Below are 20059 nucleotides of genomic sequence, written 5' to 3' on the forward strand. Positions count from 1 at the left end.
TAAGTATTCTTTCAAAATACACAGTAGGGTGGCTCACTGCTTCACAGCCAGCATGGTAATGTAAGGCACCAAATGTTCTTCATGGGGGTGTGACCTGAGTGAGAAAGGCTTACAGAAAATTTTGAATTAACTGTCAGTAACACTTGACTGTCAAATACTCATGAGGTTTTTTTCTCTTGTTTTAATGCAGACTGTGTCAAGGAAATTAAATCATTAATGTGGATCTATGTAGTGGTAGGAAACGTGATTCGTGGAATGGGTGAAACTCCCATCATGCCCTTGGGTATTTCCTACATAGAAGATTTTGCCAAATCTGAAAACTCCCCTCTATACATTGGTAAGTTTCAAAGTTAGTCGTGGGATCATTTTTAAGATAGTAAGTTCTGGGAGGGTAGAAATCAATTATTGATTTGGATACTATATAGTTTCCAGAACATGATCAGAGTTCTACAGCACTGCAGATCATTAGGTTGTTCAATGGGGAATATAATAGTAGCTCCAGAGAAGCCCCTTCATCAAGCTGCTCCTCACTGCTGGAAAGCCCTCTGATCTGCTCACCCTACAGTCCTCTGATGCCACCACACTAGCTCAACGTTATTAAAACATTCCTCAATATTTCCTAGAAAATATCCTGTAGATTCAATTGTTTTTTTCCTATTTTTTGCTGCTTTTTGGTTCTCATTCTTCCACCTAAAAATTATTGCAAAGTGCTCATTATTGGCCACTTTGTGTCTGTAGTGTTTTCAAATCTAATTTTACTCCCTCCCTCCCTCTTTCCCTCCCTCCCTCCCTCTCTCTCTCTCTCTCTTTCTCTCTCTCTCTCTCTCTCTCTCTCTCTCTCTCTCTCTCTCTCTCTCTCTCTGTGTGTGTGTGTGTGTGTGTGTGTGTGTGTGTGTGTGTGTGCGCACACCAGCATCCCAGTGTTACTTCCTGAAACATCTGGATGGCCCTATACTGTTGTCTCTTGTCACATTCTCATAAACATTCTTGAAGTGTAAGCCTTATCATACACTGTTTTAGTAACATCTTCTCTATCATGTTCACCATAACCCCAGGTTTCTTATTATCACCTGCTCTATTTTACTACTCAGAGCTCTGCACTCTGCTTCTCTGTGAAGGTAATAGTACAAGTTCCTTCTCTGGAGCCCCTCAGCCTACACGTGTTTTCTCATTGTTTTAGCAAATATTTATATTTGGGTGGGTTTTTTTTTTGGTTGTTGAAATTATCTTTTTAAAAATCTATGTATCTCCAAGGCCAGACCAATTTAGTGTTTGCGTTTTATATTGTCTCCTAAATTTTTCTAGTTTATCATGATTAATTTGTTTATAATCTTGAATAAATCCATCTTTAGTTGATTATAATCCCATAATTTTGTATATAAGATTGTTAATTAATGTAGACACATAACTTTTAAAAAGTGGGTAAGAGGTGACAAGAACTGTTGCGTAGGGTATCAAACAACAAGGAATTTTGAGAGAACAAGGAAAATAGAAGAGTTTAGTATAGAGAAGTCAGGCACACAGAGGAAGACTAACCCATAGAACCACAGAGAAAGAGGAAAAGACAAAAATCTAAGTGGCAAAAAGGAAGGAAGTTGAAGTTGTTCATGTCTCGGTTTTCTGTAGGTAAAGATGGCTCAGGAGAGATTCTGAATTGCAGATAAGTTGACAGATGCTGGAGGTGGTTTCAACGAAGCCAGGTGTAGTTAAAAGAGACCAAGAAAAGGAAAACATTAAAATGAGAAAGAAGACCAGGATATTATCAAAGAAAGTGCTGCTACGAGGATACAATTTTTTTTCCTGTGGAAGGAAGTTTCAAGAGTGGGGTTTTGATGAAGGTGTACTACAAGACATTCATTTTAACACACACTGATTTAGAAACTCTGCTAGCTTCATTTCTGTTTCTGAGAAAATGCAACTTTGGTGAGAAAGGGGTTATTTGTCTTACAATTCCATTACGACAAAGAAGTGACAGAGGCAAGAGCTTGAAATAGCTGGTCCTACAAGAGCAGAGAAAATAAATGTATGCATGCTACGTCTTTGCTTTCATGGTTGTTTCTCCCACTCTTACACTGTTCAGGATTCCCTGACTAGGCATGGTGCTGCCCACAATGTTCTGGGTCTTCTCATATCAAGTAACTTACTAAGATAAGCTCCTACTGACATGTCCACGGTTAAACCCAATGTAAACCACACTTCATTAAGACTCTGTTCCAAGTTAATTCTGTGCTGTGCAAATTGACAATGAAAGCTAGCCACCACAGAAACACTTTGAAAAGATGACCATGGAAGCATCAAAAGATCACAGCTTTGATGGGACAGCCCATGATAATACAGTCTGACCTTTATCTCAGCATAAAAGAGAAGTTGAAAAGTTGTTTTAAGTAATGAGACTTCTGTGTCAGTCAACTTTCTTTCACTTTAATAAATACCAGAGATAGTGGTTTATAAATAGAAAGGATTCGTTTAGCTTACAGTTTTGGAGGTCTGGGTTTATGTTGATGGACTGTGTAGTTTGGAGGCCTGCCATGAGGTACCTCACTATGGTGGAAGGATGAATGAAGTAAAACTATTCATCTTGTGACTGGGAAGCAAAAGAGAATGAGGAATGAGTTCTACCCCAGTTGAGCGGAAGACCAACACCATGCCCTGCTTTAGGATTCTATCAAACTCCAGTGGTGTCCCCTTGGGAAACAAGCCCATAACACATGATCTTCTGGGGGAAATTCAATATTTTAAAAAATGGGAGTTTTCCAGTATTTATAGAAATCAACACATATAACATATATATGTACATGTAACATATATGTACATGTAACAGATACCAAACTTAATTTTTATATGTTGAATATATAAAACCATATGTGGTAGTGAAATGTGTAGCTCAATGTTAGAGATCTTGCCTAGACTATTGGATTCGATGCCCAGCTCTACAAAGGAAGGAACAAAACTCTAAGACTAAAAATAATTCACTCTTAAGGCTTTTTCTCTTTTCAAACAAATTCTTTGTGTGTTTATGTAACTTTTTGTGTTTGTTTACTTCCAGGAATTTTAGAAGCTGGAAAAGTCATTGGCCCTTTAGTTGGACTTTTGTTGGGATCCTTCTGTGCAAGCATTTATGTAGACATTGGTTCTGTGAGTACAGGTAACCAAACACATTTTATTTATATAGTTCAGGCCCTAGAGTGTGTGAGAATGCTCAGAAATGCTGTACTATTGGCTCTTTTGATCCTAAGTTAGGCACTCTATTACATTGGAGACAGTAGACCTTAGGGGAATAGAGATAAGGATAAAATGTCACCTAAATATTCAAACTCCACAATTCTCCAACCACTTTCCAGCTTCACATTTGGTTTCAAAGAATTACTCACACAGGTTTTTCTAAATGAGGGAGTCACAGTGTATTATGAAACAGATATTTCTGTTATTTGGTAAGTACAAATTTACAAAAGTTTCACAGGACAGATAGAAATACTTATTTACTGCTGGAAAATGTATCACCAAACACTGCCCAACAAAATTAATTAATTTTCTTAATAAATACACAAAACATAAAAATAATTAGATAACACATATTTTATTTTATTGTCTTTGTGAGGGGTTCAGTGTGTTTGTGGGCACCAACTGATGTCAAAAGAGGACGTCACATCTCCAGAAATGAGAGTTTCAGGAAGGTGTTAGTTTCCATGTGGGTGCTGGGAATAGAACTCAGATGCGCTGCTAGAGCAACAATGACCCTTGGCCACGGAACTGTCTCTCCGGGCCTCTTCTTTACCCACTGTGATGTTTTGACACAGGAATATATCGGGTTAAAGCTAATTCCTTAAATATGTCTCAAATCTTGTATCTGTCTTTTAAAATCTAGTTTTATCTATTATGCCATGTAGCACTCCAGAACTTTCTTATTTAATTTTAACTTCTTTCGATTTATCAACTCATTTTTTCCAATGCTGAATTAGTTCAGTGGGATGGTAGATGCCTGTAACCCCAGGACCTAAGAGGCAGAGGCAAATAACGACAATTTCAAGACCCAAACAAGAACAAGAACAAATAGTTTAGTAGTTAACAAATGATATGCAAAATTTATGTTTAGGTGAATATGTGAATCTTAATAAATTTCTACAGTTAATAGAGAAAAGAATGGTGCAAGCTCATACAGTATCTCTATTTCTTTACAGACGACCTGACCATAACTCCCGCTGACACACGCTGGGTCGGTGCCTGGTGGATCGGCTTTCTGATCTGTGCAGGAGTGAATTTCCTCACCAGCGTCCCCTTCTTCTTTTTTCCCAAAACTCTCCCCAAGGAAGGACTAGAGGATAATGTGGATGAGACTAAAAATGGCAGAGAAGAGGAGCACAGAGAAAGAGCCAAGGAGAAAAAACACGGAATCACTAAAGGCAAACAGGAAAACTTTAAGCTCTATTTGGGTTAGATGGTCTGTAGTTAGTGGGCACTTGTCACACTGTGCTGAGTTAAGGTAGCTTGTCACTAATCGTCCCTAATCAGCTGTGATGAACTTCTTCCACAGTTACCACTTGGGAACAATTGATATGGTAGGGAATCTGACTTACCTTACATTAGACTTTATGGAAATTTCAAATTGATCTGAATACTCATTAAGCAACTATATTTATCCATCTATTGGAAAAGCATATTTTACATGAACTATTAGTTCAAATTAAAAACATTAAATAATCAGAGATTCAAGCTAAACATAAAGGTAAAGAAAATGCCTGTTTGATAAGAAAAATGTTAGTTTAGCAATGAGCATTCTTGAAGTCAAGGCTGAAAGAGAAATCATGATATGTGACATAATTCTCTACATTTGAAGGTATGTGATAGCTTACAGAAGAATTTTTCCCTGAGAACAGACTTTTTTTTAAATAAGCAAGAATGTAATTAAACTATGATACAGAGTAGTAATGGTTCTGTGAGAAGCGAAGGTGGGACAGTGGGATGTTCAGAAGTGTACATTCGTAACACTTAATACTAGTTACATGCTTGTGCATGTTGAGACCTGTGTACTGTTCTCAAGAGAGTAGAGTTAGTGCATAAGAAATGTGGCCAGGGCTCTGGAATTCTTAAAGTGTATAGTTGGAAAATGGAAAGGGACCATTGCTCTATCTGTCAAAAGAGGGTAATATTATGTTATATTCTTGTGTTCCTGTGATGTCCTGGCACAGACTACTGTAGTGAGAACTCTATTGACGACACTGCTATTTGTTCTACCACTTGTAGGCCCTACATACAAACACTGAACAGTCACACATCTGCCTTGAACACTACAGATCATGGCTGAGGAGCCAGTCACACTGGGAGGCAGTTCAGGGGCTTGAACGTTTTTTAGAATCATGGTTATTCTGGTGGTCTCCTTAAAGGGCCTATACTGCCTGCTCTGTGTGACCTTGTGGTCCGCGAGATCAATCTAATTTCAAAGCTAGGAAAGAGATGAACAGAGAATAAGACATAGTGAAGGTAACGGAGGGAGATGGAGAGTCATTTAGGAGGAGAAGGATATCAACAAACATGGATGAGTTCAGAAGTGCCCGGGAGATCTGACTGCCAGCATCTCACTCATAAAGATGGACTTTACCACTAGAGTCCCTATTTTTAATTAAACTCTCCTGCCTTTACTTTTAAGTGGTTATTTCTTGATACTTTTCTCTCAATAAAATTTTAGACAATTTATTAAGGATCATATAAAATCAGAAAATCGAGACAGAAGACGTGAAGACATGAAAAGGAAAGAGAGTATTAAGTGTGAATTTCAGCCAAATTATCTTGAGTGACACCCAATCCATTCACTGTAGACAGGCTACAAACTTGACTCTAAGCTTCTTAAATAGGGAAAATTTTGTTATGTCACTTGGAAGGTGCTTAGTGCACACCAACTGAGTCAGCATTCCTTCATGTTGAGATGATTAAAAACAACACTAGGTGCTTCTAATGCACGTCCTGCTGTGAGGTGCTGGTGAGGTGTTGGGCTTGTCTGGGCTGCAGCATGATTCCTGGAGCCTTCACAAGCTTTTAGCTTATCCATTCTTGCACAAAGGAGTGATAGCATCAGAGTCTCACCTCAGACTTCACCATAGCATGTCCCTTTCAGATTCCAGAAAACAAATCTGTCACTGTCTAATGAAGGCAGGAGACTAATAGAAGGAAAGAAGAGAAAGCACATGAAAGGGTGTGGCCACAGACACAATCTCATCTCCTTATAGTTGTGCTTGTTGGAAGAATAGGGTTAGGGTTGTGGCACTAACTCTCAGAAGTGACTTACACAATGATACAGAACTTTAGCTGCTAATGGATAAAGATTTATCAAGTGCCTTTGTGCCACAGCATAAATTTTGTGAGAAGATATTATGAGAACACTGGACCAAAAAAAAAAAATGTGAGGCCAAGTTAGCTTGGTGGTCTCTATACTCTCTTGTTTCAGATTTCGTGCTGTTCATGAAGAGCCTGTCCTGCAATGCGATTTACATGCTTTTCAGTCTTGTAAGTGTGCTCCAGGTCAATGCGTTTATTAACTTATTTACCTTCATGCCTAAATACCTGGAGCAGCAGTATGGAAAGTCAACTGCAGAGGTGGTCTTCCTCATAGGTATGCACTTCCATTATTTCTTTAGCAGCACTTCCCTCCACCAAGAAGGCCATGGAAAAGAATATTCCAAAGAGCATGACAAAGAGTGAGCTACTATGACTAGGAGTTCAAATGAAATTGAAATCTATTAGGATATTCTTGTAAATTGCTTCTTTTTAGTGTCCAGGAAAATCAAGGAAGGAGACAGAATGGAGTAGACTAGAAATGTGCTCTGGTTCTCCCTCCAGTCAGAATGGAAACCATCACACCTATGGCAGGCTTGGGGGAAGCTCACACCAGTCAGTTTTCACACCAATGTGTCACTTCAAAGAGGGATGCAGAGTCAGCTCCCTGGGACTCTGTGTCTCACTCCCAGATTTTACCTCTGGGCTTCCGTTCTTGCTCTCCTCATTCCTCCTCAGTCAGATGCTCGGTCCCTGGTGGTCTGCGGAGTCTGCGCAGCCCACAGTCTGCCCTTCTTGTTAGCGCACTAACCTCAGGGATTGTAAGCAACTTTGGAATTTCCCTGGGTTCATTTTACTCTTGAAAACTGAAGATCATGGCCTGCCAGCATCCACATTACATAGAGTGCTCAGAAAATCCAAATCCCAATCCTCACCCTCAGATGTGTAATATTAAATGACAAGGTATGGAACGGCAAATGATGGTGGAAACTTCTAAGCCTGGTTCTTGCATTGTGTGAATACATCCTAGACAGGATTTTCTCTTCCTTTTCTTTTTTTCCTTTGATTTTTGCCTGGGGGGAAAAAACACCAGGGAGGAAGAGTGCTGTACAAGGTTAACAATGGATAAAATGTTTTACACTTATAAGCAGGGATTCAGCAAGGGCCTTTGATATCAGCTGAAGCTGAGCCAAATTCCCAGTAAACAAAGCAGGAAGAAATGTATTGAAATACCTAATATATACACATATTATATGTGTGTGATGCTTGTAAAGTCTTTATGGCCTGCTGCAAATGATTAAATAAATGCAAACTGTCTTTTTTTTTTAACTGACCTTATGGGAACATTTGGAAACCTCCTTGTATGTATGTAACATGTGAGTGGGCAGGAGTTAATATCATCACTGTATATTAGAACTAAATAGTTTCTTAGGTAAAATGTATTAGATAAATTGATAGCATGTTTTGCTGTCTTTTATAAATATTACTATTACTATTACTTGCATTTATAGGTGTTTATAGCCTCCCTCCACTATGCCTCGGATATTTACTTGGTGGCTTGATTATGAAGAAGTTCAAGATCACTGTCAAGAAAGCAGCGTACATGGGGTTCTGCCTGTGCCTGGCTGAGTACCTTCTATCTTTCTGCGGCTTTCTCATAACCTGTGATAACTTCCCAGTCGCCGGCTTAACTACCTCTTACGATGGGTATGTTGTTTCCTAACGAAGATCAAAATACTTTCACCATTGTTAGTCATTATCTTCAAGGACTGAATACAGCCAGATCGTTTTATTATGACTTGATTATATAGTGATCCAAGGTCACCCTGTATTTTCTTCCACTCATCAGTTCTATACCAGCCAACAGAAGTTGTAGGATTAGCAGACTTCCAGGAAGGAAGTGTATGTTCCACATGTATATGTGTGGTTGCCATAGTGATATCATAGTCTGCCTTAACGTATAATAAAGGAAAATAATACAGAAATGTGTAGCCTAAATTATCCATATATTCAATACTCCCATAAATAGATAGCTTTGAAAGTTGACTACACAGGCAATTAAGTCTTCATGGGTTTCTACAATGAGCTCAAATTTAGCATAATTGAATCTAATAGGTTGTAAGTCAACTTATGTATATATTTATATATGTCACTGGTGTACTTATTTATATCTCCTGTTCTCTGCGGTCTTAGATTTTTTTATTTTAAGTGTTGTCTGGTCATAGTCTGCATTAACATGGGAAAGTTAGAACTTATCTTGGGGTACAGTTGTATTATCAATCCATCAGTTAACATAAAATAAAGCATACACTGAAGGTTCCTTTCGAAGGGCTGTGGTGAGGACTCAGTGGTAAAGTGCTTGCTGCGCAGGCTGGAGCTCCTGAGATCGGGTGCACAGATCCTGTGTAAAGCTTGGCATGGTAGGGTAGCTGCAATCCCAGTGCTCCTACTGTGAGCTGAGCTGCACAGGGAGGAAATTCTGACAGTTCATGGGCCTGCTAGTCTGCTAATCTGGCATTTGCAGGAGCAAACAGGGGACTCTGTCTCCAACAAGGTGGAAACTTAGCTTCTGACTTCCACGTGTGTGCTGTTGTACACATGTGCCTACACACACACACACACACACACACACACACACATCCCACATGCACACATGCACACATGAGAGAGAAAGAAACAGAGAGAGAGAGAGAGAGAGAGAGAGAGAGAGAGATTAAAAGTAAATTCCTTTCAAATTTCTTTAAAAATTGTAAGATTTGAATAATTTAAAATATAAAATAATAGGTAATTATGTATATATCATCTGATTAGAATCTCTTTAAGATGAGTAGTTTTCCATTTCTTTTTAGATGGAGAAATTGAAACTCAAGGGGGATTAGAGAGTTTAAAGATGATGGTTTCCACAACACCAAAGTAGAATTGTACACACTGACTCCATCTCCAGTCATGTTGACTCCGCACTTGTTTGAGTGACAGGATTTGAACTCAGCCTCTAGACTCCAACATTTTCCTCTTTCAATCCCACTGGAAGGGCTGAGCTCTTCCTCTATCTCAGAAGAGCTTTTTTTATTACTAAAATCAGTTTGTTTTGCAAGCTAAATGGAGCATCTTTACATGATAAAATACTTGCTTGAGTAGGCCAAAAATTCTGAGTTCAGAACCCCAGATCTTAAAGTATCTTTACCTTCTGAGTGTATTGCAGATTTTGTTCAAGCCAATCTTCTTTCATTATTTTCCATCATGCAGATAGATGACAGTTTAGCCATCTTCAATTCAGAGTATTTTCCTATAGGGTAGGGACTTAATGTTTTTGAAGTAATTCAAAGAAACAGTCATGCAACCAATGAAGTAGATAAATAGTGTGCCGAAAGCAGGACAGAGACCACATGCGGATGTTTAGATGACTTCTGTTTCTGCTCTCGAGAAGAAAAAACATTCCTTTCTATCTGTCTCCCCTCTCCACCATGTCTATGCTCATGCATGCTGAGACAAAGAGAAGAAAGTAAAATGTTTGGGTACATTTCCAGAATCTCTAACATTGTTTTAAATCATTTCAGAAATCAGAAGTCTTTACATGTGGAGAATAAAGTCCTTGCTGACTGCAACACCGGGTGTAGCTGCTTAACGAAAACGTGGGATCCAGTGTGTGGTGACAATGGCATAGCATACATGTCAGCCTGCCTTGCGGGCTGTGAGAAGTCTGTCGGAACAGGAATCAACATGGTAAACACCCTTTCAGTGTTGGGGCTGATGTTTGTGTACTGCATTAACATGTGCTGTGACCTAAGCCTACATTTGCTAAGAAGCAAAGATAGTCATGGTTAAAATAGTTTAATATTTCTTGCCAATAACTCAGTTTAATCTGAGTATTCATACTTGGTGCTACAATTCCTAGAGAGTATGTAAAGCCTTGACAGAGTCTGAGCATTATTTTGTAATTTCAAAGCAGTTAAGAAAATTACTCAAGTGATCTGAGTTAAAATATCTGGACAGGATGGAGAGATAGCTCACCATAAAGAACACTTGCTGTTCTTTCAGAGGACGTGTTTGGTTCCCAGCACACACATGGGACTTCTCACAACCCCAGATCCAGACCATCTGACACCCTCCTCTGCCTTCCTCAGGCACCCACATGCCCTTGTTTGTGTACACACAGATACAGAAGCATACACATTAAAGTTGAAACTGTAAATTACTCTGGACAGAACTTGACCTTTCTTGTGGTAGGAACTTATGAAGCCCAGGCTGGCCTCAAGCTTGCTGTGTAGTTGAAGTGGACAGAGGACTTATCTTGTCATATTGCAAGATTTCTTTCTTTCTTTCTTTTTTCTTCCTTCCTTCCTTCCTTCCTTCCTTTCTTCCTGTCTGTACTTAATTACTTACTTACTTATTGTGGGTGTATATGTGCGGTATCCAGGCGTATACACATATGGAGGCCAAACAGCAACCTCAGCTGTTTACTTTTAGGTCCCATGTATTTGGTGCTTTTGAGATAGGATCTCAGTGGCCTGGAATTTGCTACCCAAGGTAGTTACTCATTTCCACCTTCAGAGCACCAGTGTTGCAAGCACATCCTCTGTGCATGCATTTCTCACAGATGTGCTGGGGATGAGCACTCGGATCCTCATGCTTGTGCAGAACTTTACTGACTATTGTTTCCCCCGTTCCTCATCACAAGGGTTTGGTAAGATAAAGAATCAACCATTTCTCTTGCCTTAAACATCTTATAATCCTTAGAATTGGTTGATAATCAAAATTACATATAGATTTTGATTCTTAATCAGACCCAGAATAACAGTTTTAAAAAGTATTGACGTTATTGTTTAAATAATCTTTTTTTGCTTGGAGACATGACTTTGTATATCAGTAAGCATCTAATCATTTCATCAACATTCTGAGATATGTTTTGTTTTAGTACTTAGTACAAGGAAGATACAAAGCAAAGGATTTTTATTTTTATTCTTTAAAAATTGCATGCAGTCTAGGTTGGTTCATTGAGTAATGGTATTTGCCACCAAGCCTTACCACCAAAATTATCTCCTGGGACCCACATGTAGAAAGACAGAAATAATTCTCAAAACATACTCCCTGATTTCTACATGTATGTTATGGCAGAAGCAAGTTCACACATAGATACAGGTATGTACAGGCGAACACATACAAACATGCACACACACACACACACACATATATACATACATATATATATATATATATGAAAAACCAAACAAACAAGCAAATAAATATAAATAAATAAAATAATGTGTGCATTCACAATAACTGAAGTTTTGCAAAGTTATTCTGTATATTGAGAAAAATACCAATTTTTATAATTCACTTCTATATTTTATGATAGAATTCTTAAATACCAAAAGAGAGGTGGGTATAAAAGGGAAAATTATCTGCTATTTTACTTATTAAGTGTTTTTTATTTAATGTTGTTTGTGTTCAAACTCAGGTCCTCATTCAAACTGTGTGAGTGCTCTTCCTCTGAATTATGCCATTGGCCACAGCACTCCATTTTGATCCAACAAGCTGTGTAGAAAATACTGAAGGATTGGGCCCAGTATTTTTCTTCCTTCAATAGGACACTGGTTTTGTTTGTTTGTTGACAGATGTTTCAAAACTGCAGCTGCATTCGCTCATCAGGAAGCTCATCTGCTGTCCTCGGGCTGTGTAACAAGGGCCCTGACTGTGCTAAGATGCTGCAGTACTATTTAATCGTGACAGTAATTGGCTGTTTCATCTACTCTCTATCAGCCATTCCTGGGTACATGGTTCTCCTGAGGTAATAAGTAAGCCATTCATTTATATTTCTCTCTTTCCTTCTTCATAGTGTGTGCATATGTGAGTGTGTGTCTATCTGTGTGTGTGGGGGGGGGGGCTCCTGTGTGTTACTAAGAACACAGGGAGGTCAGAACACAATATTGTGGAATCAATTCTCTCCTTTCAACTTCTTTTTCTCCCTTTTTATTTACTTGTTGAGTATTTCTTATTTTTTACATGTACATTTATAGTTTTTCACATAAATACAATAAACTACCTACATAAAAAAAGAACTATGAAACAATCAGGAATTAATAAATGTTACATTCATAGTGTTTTGGCTATTTGTATTTGGCAGCCTTGAAGAAAACATCTTTCCTACCTTGGTGCATCTAAAATTCTGAAATCTATCATATCTTGTCATTATCAACTTAAAACATCTATGTAGGCCTAAAGAATATTAACCCCTAAACAACTAAGCTTAATTGTAAAACTAAACTACCTGGTCTTCAGAGACTTGAGAAGGAATAAAATTAATTACTTGAGTATACAGGGAGTACAGGTTAGCAGCTTCCCCAAATGAGAAGATGACAGAGACAGTTTGCTGCCTAAACAGTCATATAAAACTCTCTATAACATTGGAGCATCATCTTCAGCCTTCTGGCCCAATATATCTGACAGATATATTTGTGAGGCAGGAACTATTGAGGACTTGCTTACCCCATCTTGGCAGAGTTTAACCTTTGATTCTGCCTGCATTCAAGCTTGCCCATTTTTAGGCAGAATTCTGTCTGTGGTAGAAACGAAGATATTTTTCCCAGTGGCTAATTTGCCACATTCGAAGCCATGTCCCTAAGGAGGTTCTTTGATGCTTGTCATCTTCTTTGAGGTAGGCTGGGTGTTGCCAGAAGTTAACCTGTGTTATTCCCAGCTTGTTTTACCTTTTCCTCAATTTTATTTGGGCCCATATAAAGATATTATCCACCCCAAATCAGCCAGAAGAACCTTAAGAGAATGACTGCATTTCTCTTAAGGGGGGTTGGGTAGGTTTCTGGTTGCTTTCTTGGGTGACAGATGTTTATTTTCAATGGGAGTTGGTTATAAGTCCTTTCAACTTCTTTTGGGGCAGGATCTTTCTTGTTATTTCTGCTGCTATGCTGCTTGTGTACTCTAGCCTACCTGAGCCTCAAGGTCCCAACAATTCTGTTTCCTCCTCCTATTTCACTGTGGTAATGCTGGGGTTACAGATACATGCCATTGAATTGTGTTGTTGTTGTTGTTGTTGTTTATTATTATTATTATTATTATTATTATTATTATTATTATTATTATTATTACTTACTTACTACTACTATTATTATTTTCTTTACATATGTTCCTGGGTTTGGAGTATTAACCTCAGGGTATCAAGCTTTCCTTTACCCATTGAGCCACTCCATCTATGTCCTTTAGATATTTTTGACCATTTATTAAATTCATTTTCCCAAGAAAAGCCCTTGGAGTCGCTTTTCCTAGAACCTCAGTTATCTAAGATACCTTTATCAAGACTCTTACACTAATACCTGCTAAATTTAACAATAATTTAAAGTTTCCTGGAATTTTTCTTTCTATCCTGTCCTATTTTCTCCCATTATTAAGCCTAAATGAATGGCTGTCTATGTATGCAGATATACAGCAGTTTCCTAGCACTTCCTATAGCTTGGCTAACTGACTAACAGAGTATGAAACTCTCAGTGTAGAAGGGACCAGGCTCCTTTGGCACCCAGAGCTCAGTCTGTTTCTAACATAAAGTAACTCCAGAATACAATAGCATATACTCTCAGACAATGAGGGACATGGGTACAAATGATAGATGCTCAACGTTAACATAAAGTGAAAATGTTTTAGAGTGATTTCAAAGTTTTTTTTTAGAAGACGTTTTTCTCCAGTCTAGAAAACTTCATACACACAAACAATAGGAAACAGTGAGGTGCCCCTTTTCTCTCTCACTGGAATTCAGAAGGCAAGTCTTGGTTAGCCATAAGTGTGTGATTCTTAGCATTTCCTCCGTATAGACTGAACCAACATTCTTACTTCTCCCTGCTTTTCCCATGCTTTTCCATGCCCTTGCCCACGTCTGGCTTCCTCCCAGCTTATATCCCAGAGACACTTGCACTTCGTAGCTGCCCCTGTTCTGGCTCTCTCTCTCTCTCTCTCTCTCTCTCTCTCTCTCTCTCTCTCTCTCTCTCTCTCTCTCTCTCTCTCTCTCTCGGCCTTCTCCTATTGCTGAATCCCCTACTTCCTCTTCTTCCCATCTAGGAAACATGTGTTTTTGTAATTACCTAAAGTAGCACCTACACCACCATGAGCTTGATTGTCTGACTGCTAATATATATTTCTTAAGTATCCTAAACAGTCAGTAATATCAGTTTCAAAAGGACTAGACCTTAACATTGCAGTCTTAAGAATTACATAGGTACAATACTTTTGCACGTTGTAACAAAATATAATACAAAAATCCATGCCAAGGTATAATTTTGTGCTCTTTCATCTCAAAATAAATTCAATAAATCTATCCTTTTACTTACTGTTTACTTATCATTATTTAAAATAATAACAAACACCTATCACCCATACAATAATAATAATAGAAGCCATCCACTCTCTTTTGTTTCCTATCAAGAGCATACTCTCCTCCCCAAAACAACACATTTCTGGAATTAGGACCTTTATATGCTGATCTCATTCAGCAGCCAATTCTAAAATTCAGTGTATCTTAGCATGTGTGCTACCTGTCTCGTTTAAAAAATGTTAAAAACAATAAACCATTATTTAATCTATTTGGAGGAGATATTATATCCCTCTTCCATTTTATGTCCACCTTTTAAAAATAGTGTTAGTTGTTTTCATAATTCTTTGGCCAATAGGATTTTAAATTATATTTATGATAGGTTCAAGTCATAATGTAAAACAAATTATTGTATTCCAATGGATATACATGCTGAAGCACCATCCACCCCAATTTGCAAAGGTATCTGCAGGACAGTCACTATCTCTAACAAATGTGTAACTTTAAAATCATGCTCTCCAGAGTTTAGGGCAAAAGCCCATTGGAATTCTGCATATGAACCTATGGAATGGAGTATATGTTTCTGTTCTCCAAACTGTTCAAAATGGAGGCCACTGTGTGACCTTGCTCCAAGGCAACACCAAATAGGATCTGCACTTCCACTTTACCATGAGAACCATCTTCCAATATTGAACCTTGAAAGTTTACACACAATATCCAGTCTGACAATGTTGGCCTATACCCAGAGCCTTTCTAGCCAGTATTGCAACGTGCTGCCATTCTGCAAATTCTTCAAGACTTTGTGGACTTTTCTCATTTGGAACTATCACGTTTGGTGTTATTTTAAGTTTCAGATTGCATTCCTCTGAAGATTCCCTATTTTAACTCAAAGATTCCTCCAACCTCTACTCTATGGCCTTTAATTTAGCATCTAATCACTCAGTCTCTTCTTTTTCCAAATCTGTCTTATTCTGTTCTCTCTCAAATAGAATATACAAAACTGTATCATCATCAAAAATTTTATTTGTACACTAAGAGAAACAAACTCAAATGGAATCCAGAAACACTGGCACTGTGTCTTTCTCCATTTTCAACATAAAAAATAATCTTTGTTAATTTCAAAACCTCCTCTTAAGGACTTTATTTTCTTAGACCCAGCTCTGCTTCTAGACCTTACCGGTCAGGTGCTTGAGGCTTCTCAGTCTGTCTTTGGCTCTGCTTCCAGAAGAACCTGACCCCTGCCCCACTCTGGAGAGTTAATGGGTCTACAGGAGTTTGTTCTCTGGCCTGTGTGAGACAAGCCAGCATGAGCCCCTTTTTACAGGGATGTAGCTTCCTCCCTTAGCAAGGAAAGTCTGGCTTTGAGAAGTTTGCTTGCTTTAAAGAGCCAATTTTTTTTTTCCTGAGCAAGGACTTTTAAAAAGAACTCCCTCTCTGGGGTTTGTTTGTATTGGTTTTTGTGTTTCTGCCGCAGGCTGTAGGCATTGCTGCTCTGTGAGGGAGTCTAATCAGGCTGCTCTCTCAATTAGAAGAATTAAGAAACTGCTCTGTAGTCGGTCTCCGTGCTGGGTACCAAAATAATGTTATTTCAAAAAAAGCAGTGCTTACCAATTTCTCTGTTAGCCTGGCTATCACACAAATAATTGAAAATCTATTATATTATTTAAACAAGCTGTGCAGCAGAAGAACAGAACAGTTATTGCGCTATTCTTTACCCTCTGATCTCATTTGGCTTCCTCACTTTGTAGCTTTTCCTGTTCGAGCGCTCTCTCTCTCTCTCTCTCTCTCTCTCTCTCTCTCTCTCTCTCTCTCTCTCTCTCTCTCTCTCTCTCTCTCCCTCTCCCTCCCTCCCTCCCTCCCTCCCTCCCTCCCTTCCTCTCTCTCTCTCCCCCCTGATGTCTTCTGGCCCTCTCCCATGCCTGAATCCCCTACTTCCTCCTCTAACTCCTCCTCTCTGGCCTCAGGAAATCCAGCCCTATTCCCTCCCCGGCTCAGCAATTGGCTGTAAACTGCGCTATTGGCATACCAGTGGACAAGTGGGGAACAGTGTTTACACAACATTCAGACAAGGGATTCTCAGAACAAGGATTGCATCCAGACATGGGGGATGGTACAGAAATCACATCTGTATTACACAATAACCTTATTCCTACACGTTTCACTTTTCTCCTCTCTTCTCTCTTCTGCTTGTCTCTTCTTTCCTCTCCCCTCTTCTCTCCTACACTACCTTCTTCCTCCTTTTCCTTCCTCCCAAGTTTATTCCATTCCCTTGATTCTACCCAACATATTCATTCACTGGAATAGGCTAGATATTGTGTCCTTATATATTTATTTTCCATTGTGTTCTCTTTTTGTATTCCCACAAATGGAGATGTGGCATATACCTTGTTTTATTTCATAGGTTAAGGGACAGATAAAGGCACCAAGTATTACTAGTTCTTAAAACGTATTCTTGCAAGTTAGGAACATTTGGCTGTTACATTTGTCATCCTTTATGGGCTAGACAGATTAAGCTGATATGGCTAACTCCTTTCTCCCTCCAGTCCCAACCATGTGGTCTTAGTTGATAAGTATGACTTTTCCTCATAGAGGAGCATGGTCATAAGTGAAGGTCATATGAGCAGCTGCATTCTCCTGTTAGAACCTCCAAACACTCTGGAGAGATGCTCTCATGTTTACTGCATACCTGTTCCCACTTCATCTCACACTCATTTCTCAGTTATCTAACTCTATGAAGTTTCCAGTACACATATTTGGTGTTTTGAGACAGGGTTTCTCTGTGTAGCCTTGGCTGTCCTGGACTCACTTTGTAGACCACGCTGGCCTCAAACTCACAGAGATCCTACCTCTGCCTTCTTGAGTGCTTGGATTACAGGCTTGTGCCACCTTGCCCAGTGTTCATTGATATTTTAATGTATGATTATTTGAAACATTTTGCATGTGTGTGTGCATATGCGTGTACATGAGCAGATACGTGCATATGTATGTGTATAGATGTGTGTGTGTGTCCGTGCGTGCATGTGTGTGTGTGTGTATGTCTCCATGCCATGCCATGCATGTTGAAATGAAAGGACATTAAACAGAAGTTGATTCTCTTTCTATCGTGTGGGTTTCAGGTATTAAATTCAGTAAATCAAGCTTGGTGGCAAACAACTTTACTCACTAAAGCATCTTATAGGCCCTAATGTGTGATTTCTTGATTAATGAAGTTAAAGTTGATTTTTTTTTTGCTCTTTCTTGCTGAATTTGATGATTGCAGTGTAAATGATGGATGATACAGTACTACCATTGTCCTGTTATCATTACTCTTCTAGTCTGTTGTTTTCTTAAACTCTTTCATGGACTTGCTTCCAGAATGAAATCCCAACAGTTGAGTGTATTATGCTTTTCTTAGACAAAGGTGTATTTGATGGAGAAAGACCACATTTTAAGACAGCTTCCATATTCCCAAAGTATAAGAATATTTTTCAGTCTTTATCCCAACTGCTTCGTAGGCCTACCCTTTGTACATAATTATCAAAATAATCTCAAGTCCAGTTTTGTAAGTGGTACATGAGAGACAAATGTCTACAGTTGTTAACTCCATATAACAAAGACGTTTTCTTTTTAAAAAATATTTGTATTAATGTTTCTTTTTTAACATCCACACTTATATTATTGCACATGAGTAAAACTACATACAGCAGGAAGAACCACAAGACAATCAGGAATTATATAAATGTTACATTTATAGTGATTTGGCCATTTGTATTTGGGAAACTTAAAGTACACATCTTTCCTATCTTGTTGGGTCTAAATTTCTGAAAGGAGATTAATATCTATCGTATCTTGATCTAAAAACATCTTAACCCCTAACCTACTAAGCTTAATTGAAAGACTAAACTATCTGGTCTTCAAACCCATCAGAGACTTGAGAAGGGATAAAACTTAAATACCTGAATGAACCTGGAGTGCAGGTTACAAGCTTCTAAACTGAAAACAATGACTGAGACAGTTTAATGCCTCTCTATAACGTTGGAGCATCAATATCATAACCTACATGATAGATTCTGTCTTTGTTTATCAGTGATGTCATCTTTACCATATTTTGAATTTTTATATAATATGTGTTAGCCTTTTATATCAAAATGACAAAATGCCTTGCAAAGTACTTAAGAGAATAAAGATCGATTTAGGTTGTGGTTTCAGAAGTTTATGTCCATTAGGATGGGTAAGGCATGATGATCACCATGGTAAGCAGGAAGCTATTCACCTAAGTTAGCAGACAGTGTCTAACTGTTAATGGGATCAGCACTGCTTTAGATGGGTGGAAGCCAGAGGACAACTTTCAGATGTCCTTACTCTCCTTCCTCTGTGTGGGCGTAACAGAGGTAGAGCTATGTCATTCTCAGCCCAGGATGAAAAACTTAGGCGTTAGAAGCACGAGCTACCGCTGTCATTGGGAGGCTGATAGGGCAGCTATGGATTTGCATTATGTACTTTTACTTATGAATGTGTCATGTATTTTCAGGTGTATCAAGCCTGAAGAGAAGTCACTTGGCATTGGATTACATGCATTTTACATAAGAGTATTTGGTATGAATATTTTCCCTAATATATTAGACCAATATTAAGTGCTTAATAAACCAATAGATTTTCCCTGAATAAAAAGATAGCAACTATTTTGTCAACCCAAAACACAGTTCTAACTTCAAAGGGAATAAGGGTGGGTTTTTTTTTCTGACATAGGAACACAGATTCATCTAAAATTCAGGTTCTAACACAATGACAGTTGGTGATCTTTGTATTGAGAGAACAAAGGAAGGCATTAATAATGCACTTCTCAAATAGATCCGTGTGGATGTCAGATAGGACAGTTACAGCAAAGCAGAGAATTCACTGCTGTAGACTCAAGTGCACATAATGACATTCTTAATGTTTGTGTGGGTGGAGTGTAGTGACCTCCTCAGACTTCATGTGACAGCCATACAGATATGTGGTCAGACACAGGCATGGGGCAAGGAATGATCAAAAAGAGAGGGAAAGATAATTTATCTCTGGATCTGCAATATTCCAACTGTTCACATCCAGGAAACTCCAGTGACCTTCCTTGTAGCATCTTTAACATAGGTGTTACCTGCCCACTTTACCCTGAACTTCAGGTTACAAGCCTTTGTGTTTGGAAACGGCTACTTGTAATTAGTCTAAGAATGGAGTAACTATAGAGATAAAAATGTTTCCCCTTATCTTTAAAGAACTTACCTGAACTTAATCACATGTCTCATATTTTAGTGTATTCAAGAGTACAATCAGTACGAAATGGTTTTTGTTAATTAGACGTATAGAAAACCATCATAAGACATTTCAGAAAATACATGAGGTTCATGATTATGAACTCAAGGAATCATTTATTCATATCTTATAAATAGTTCTTATTAGTTGTGATCTAGAAATTTTATATTAATTTATAACTCCTAAAAGTAAATTCAGAATTTTTAT

At 38.4% G+C, this 20059-nt stretch overlaps 1 protein-coding gene across 4 annotated transcripts in view; it reads left to right on the forward strand.

Moving 5' to 3' along the window:
• Positions 1-20059, forward strand: part of LOC311588532 (solute carrier organic anion transporter family member 1A5-like) — a 73095-nt gene that overhangs the window by 44989 nt on the left and 8047 nt on the right. For all 4 annotated transcript variants that reach the window (XM_084766271.1, XM_084766268.1, XM_084766269.1 and 1 more), the window contains exons 6-13: positions 191-337; positions 3047-3145; positions 4179-4400; positions 6440-6604; positions 7779-7974; positions 9825-9990; positions 11883-12055; positions 19092-19156. In XM_084766271.1, coding sequence (XP_084622397.1) covers positions 191-337; positions 3047-3145; positions 4179-4400; positions 6440-6604; positions 7779-7974; positions 9825-9990; positions 11883-12055; positions 19092-19156 — 1233 coding nt within the window. The remainder of the gene's footprint in view (positions 1-190; positions 338-3046; positions 3146-4178; positions 4401-6439; positions 6605-7778; positions 7975-9824; positions 9991-11882; positions 12056-19091; positions 19157-20059) is intronic.

This window comes from Acomys minous, assembly GCF_964271855.1.
Source record: "Acomys minous genome assembly, chromosome: 17".
Lineage (NCBI taxonomy): Eukaryota > Metazoa > Chordata > Mammalia > Rodentia > Muridae > Acomys > Acomys minous.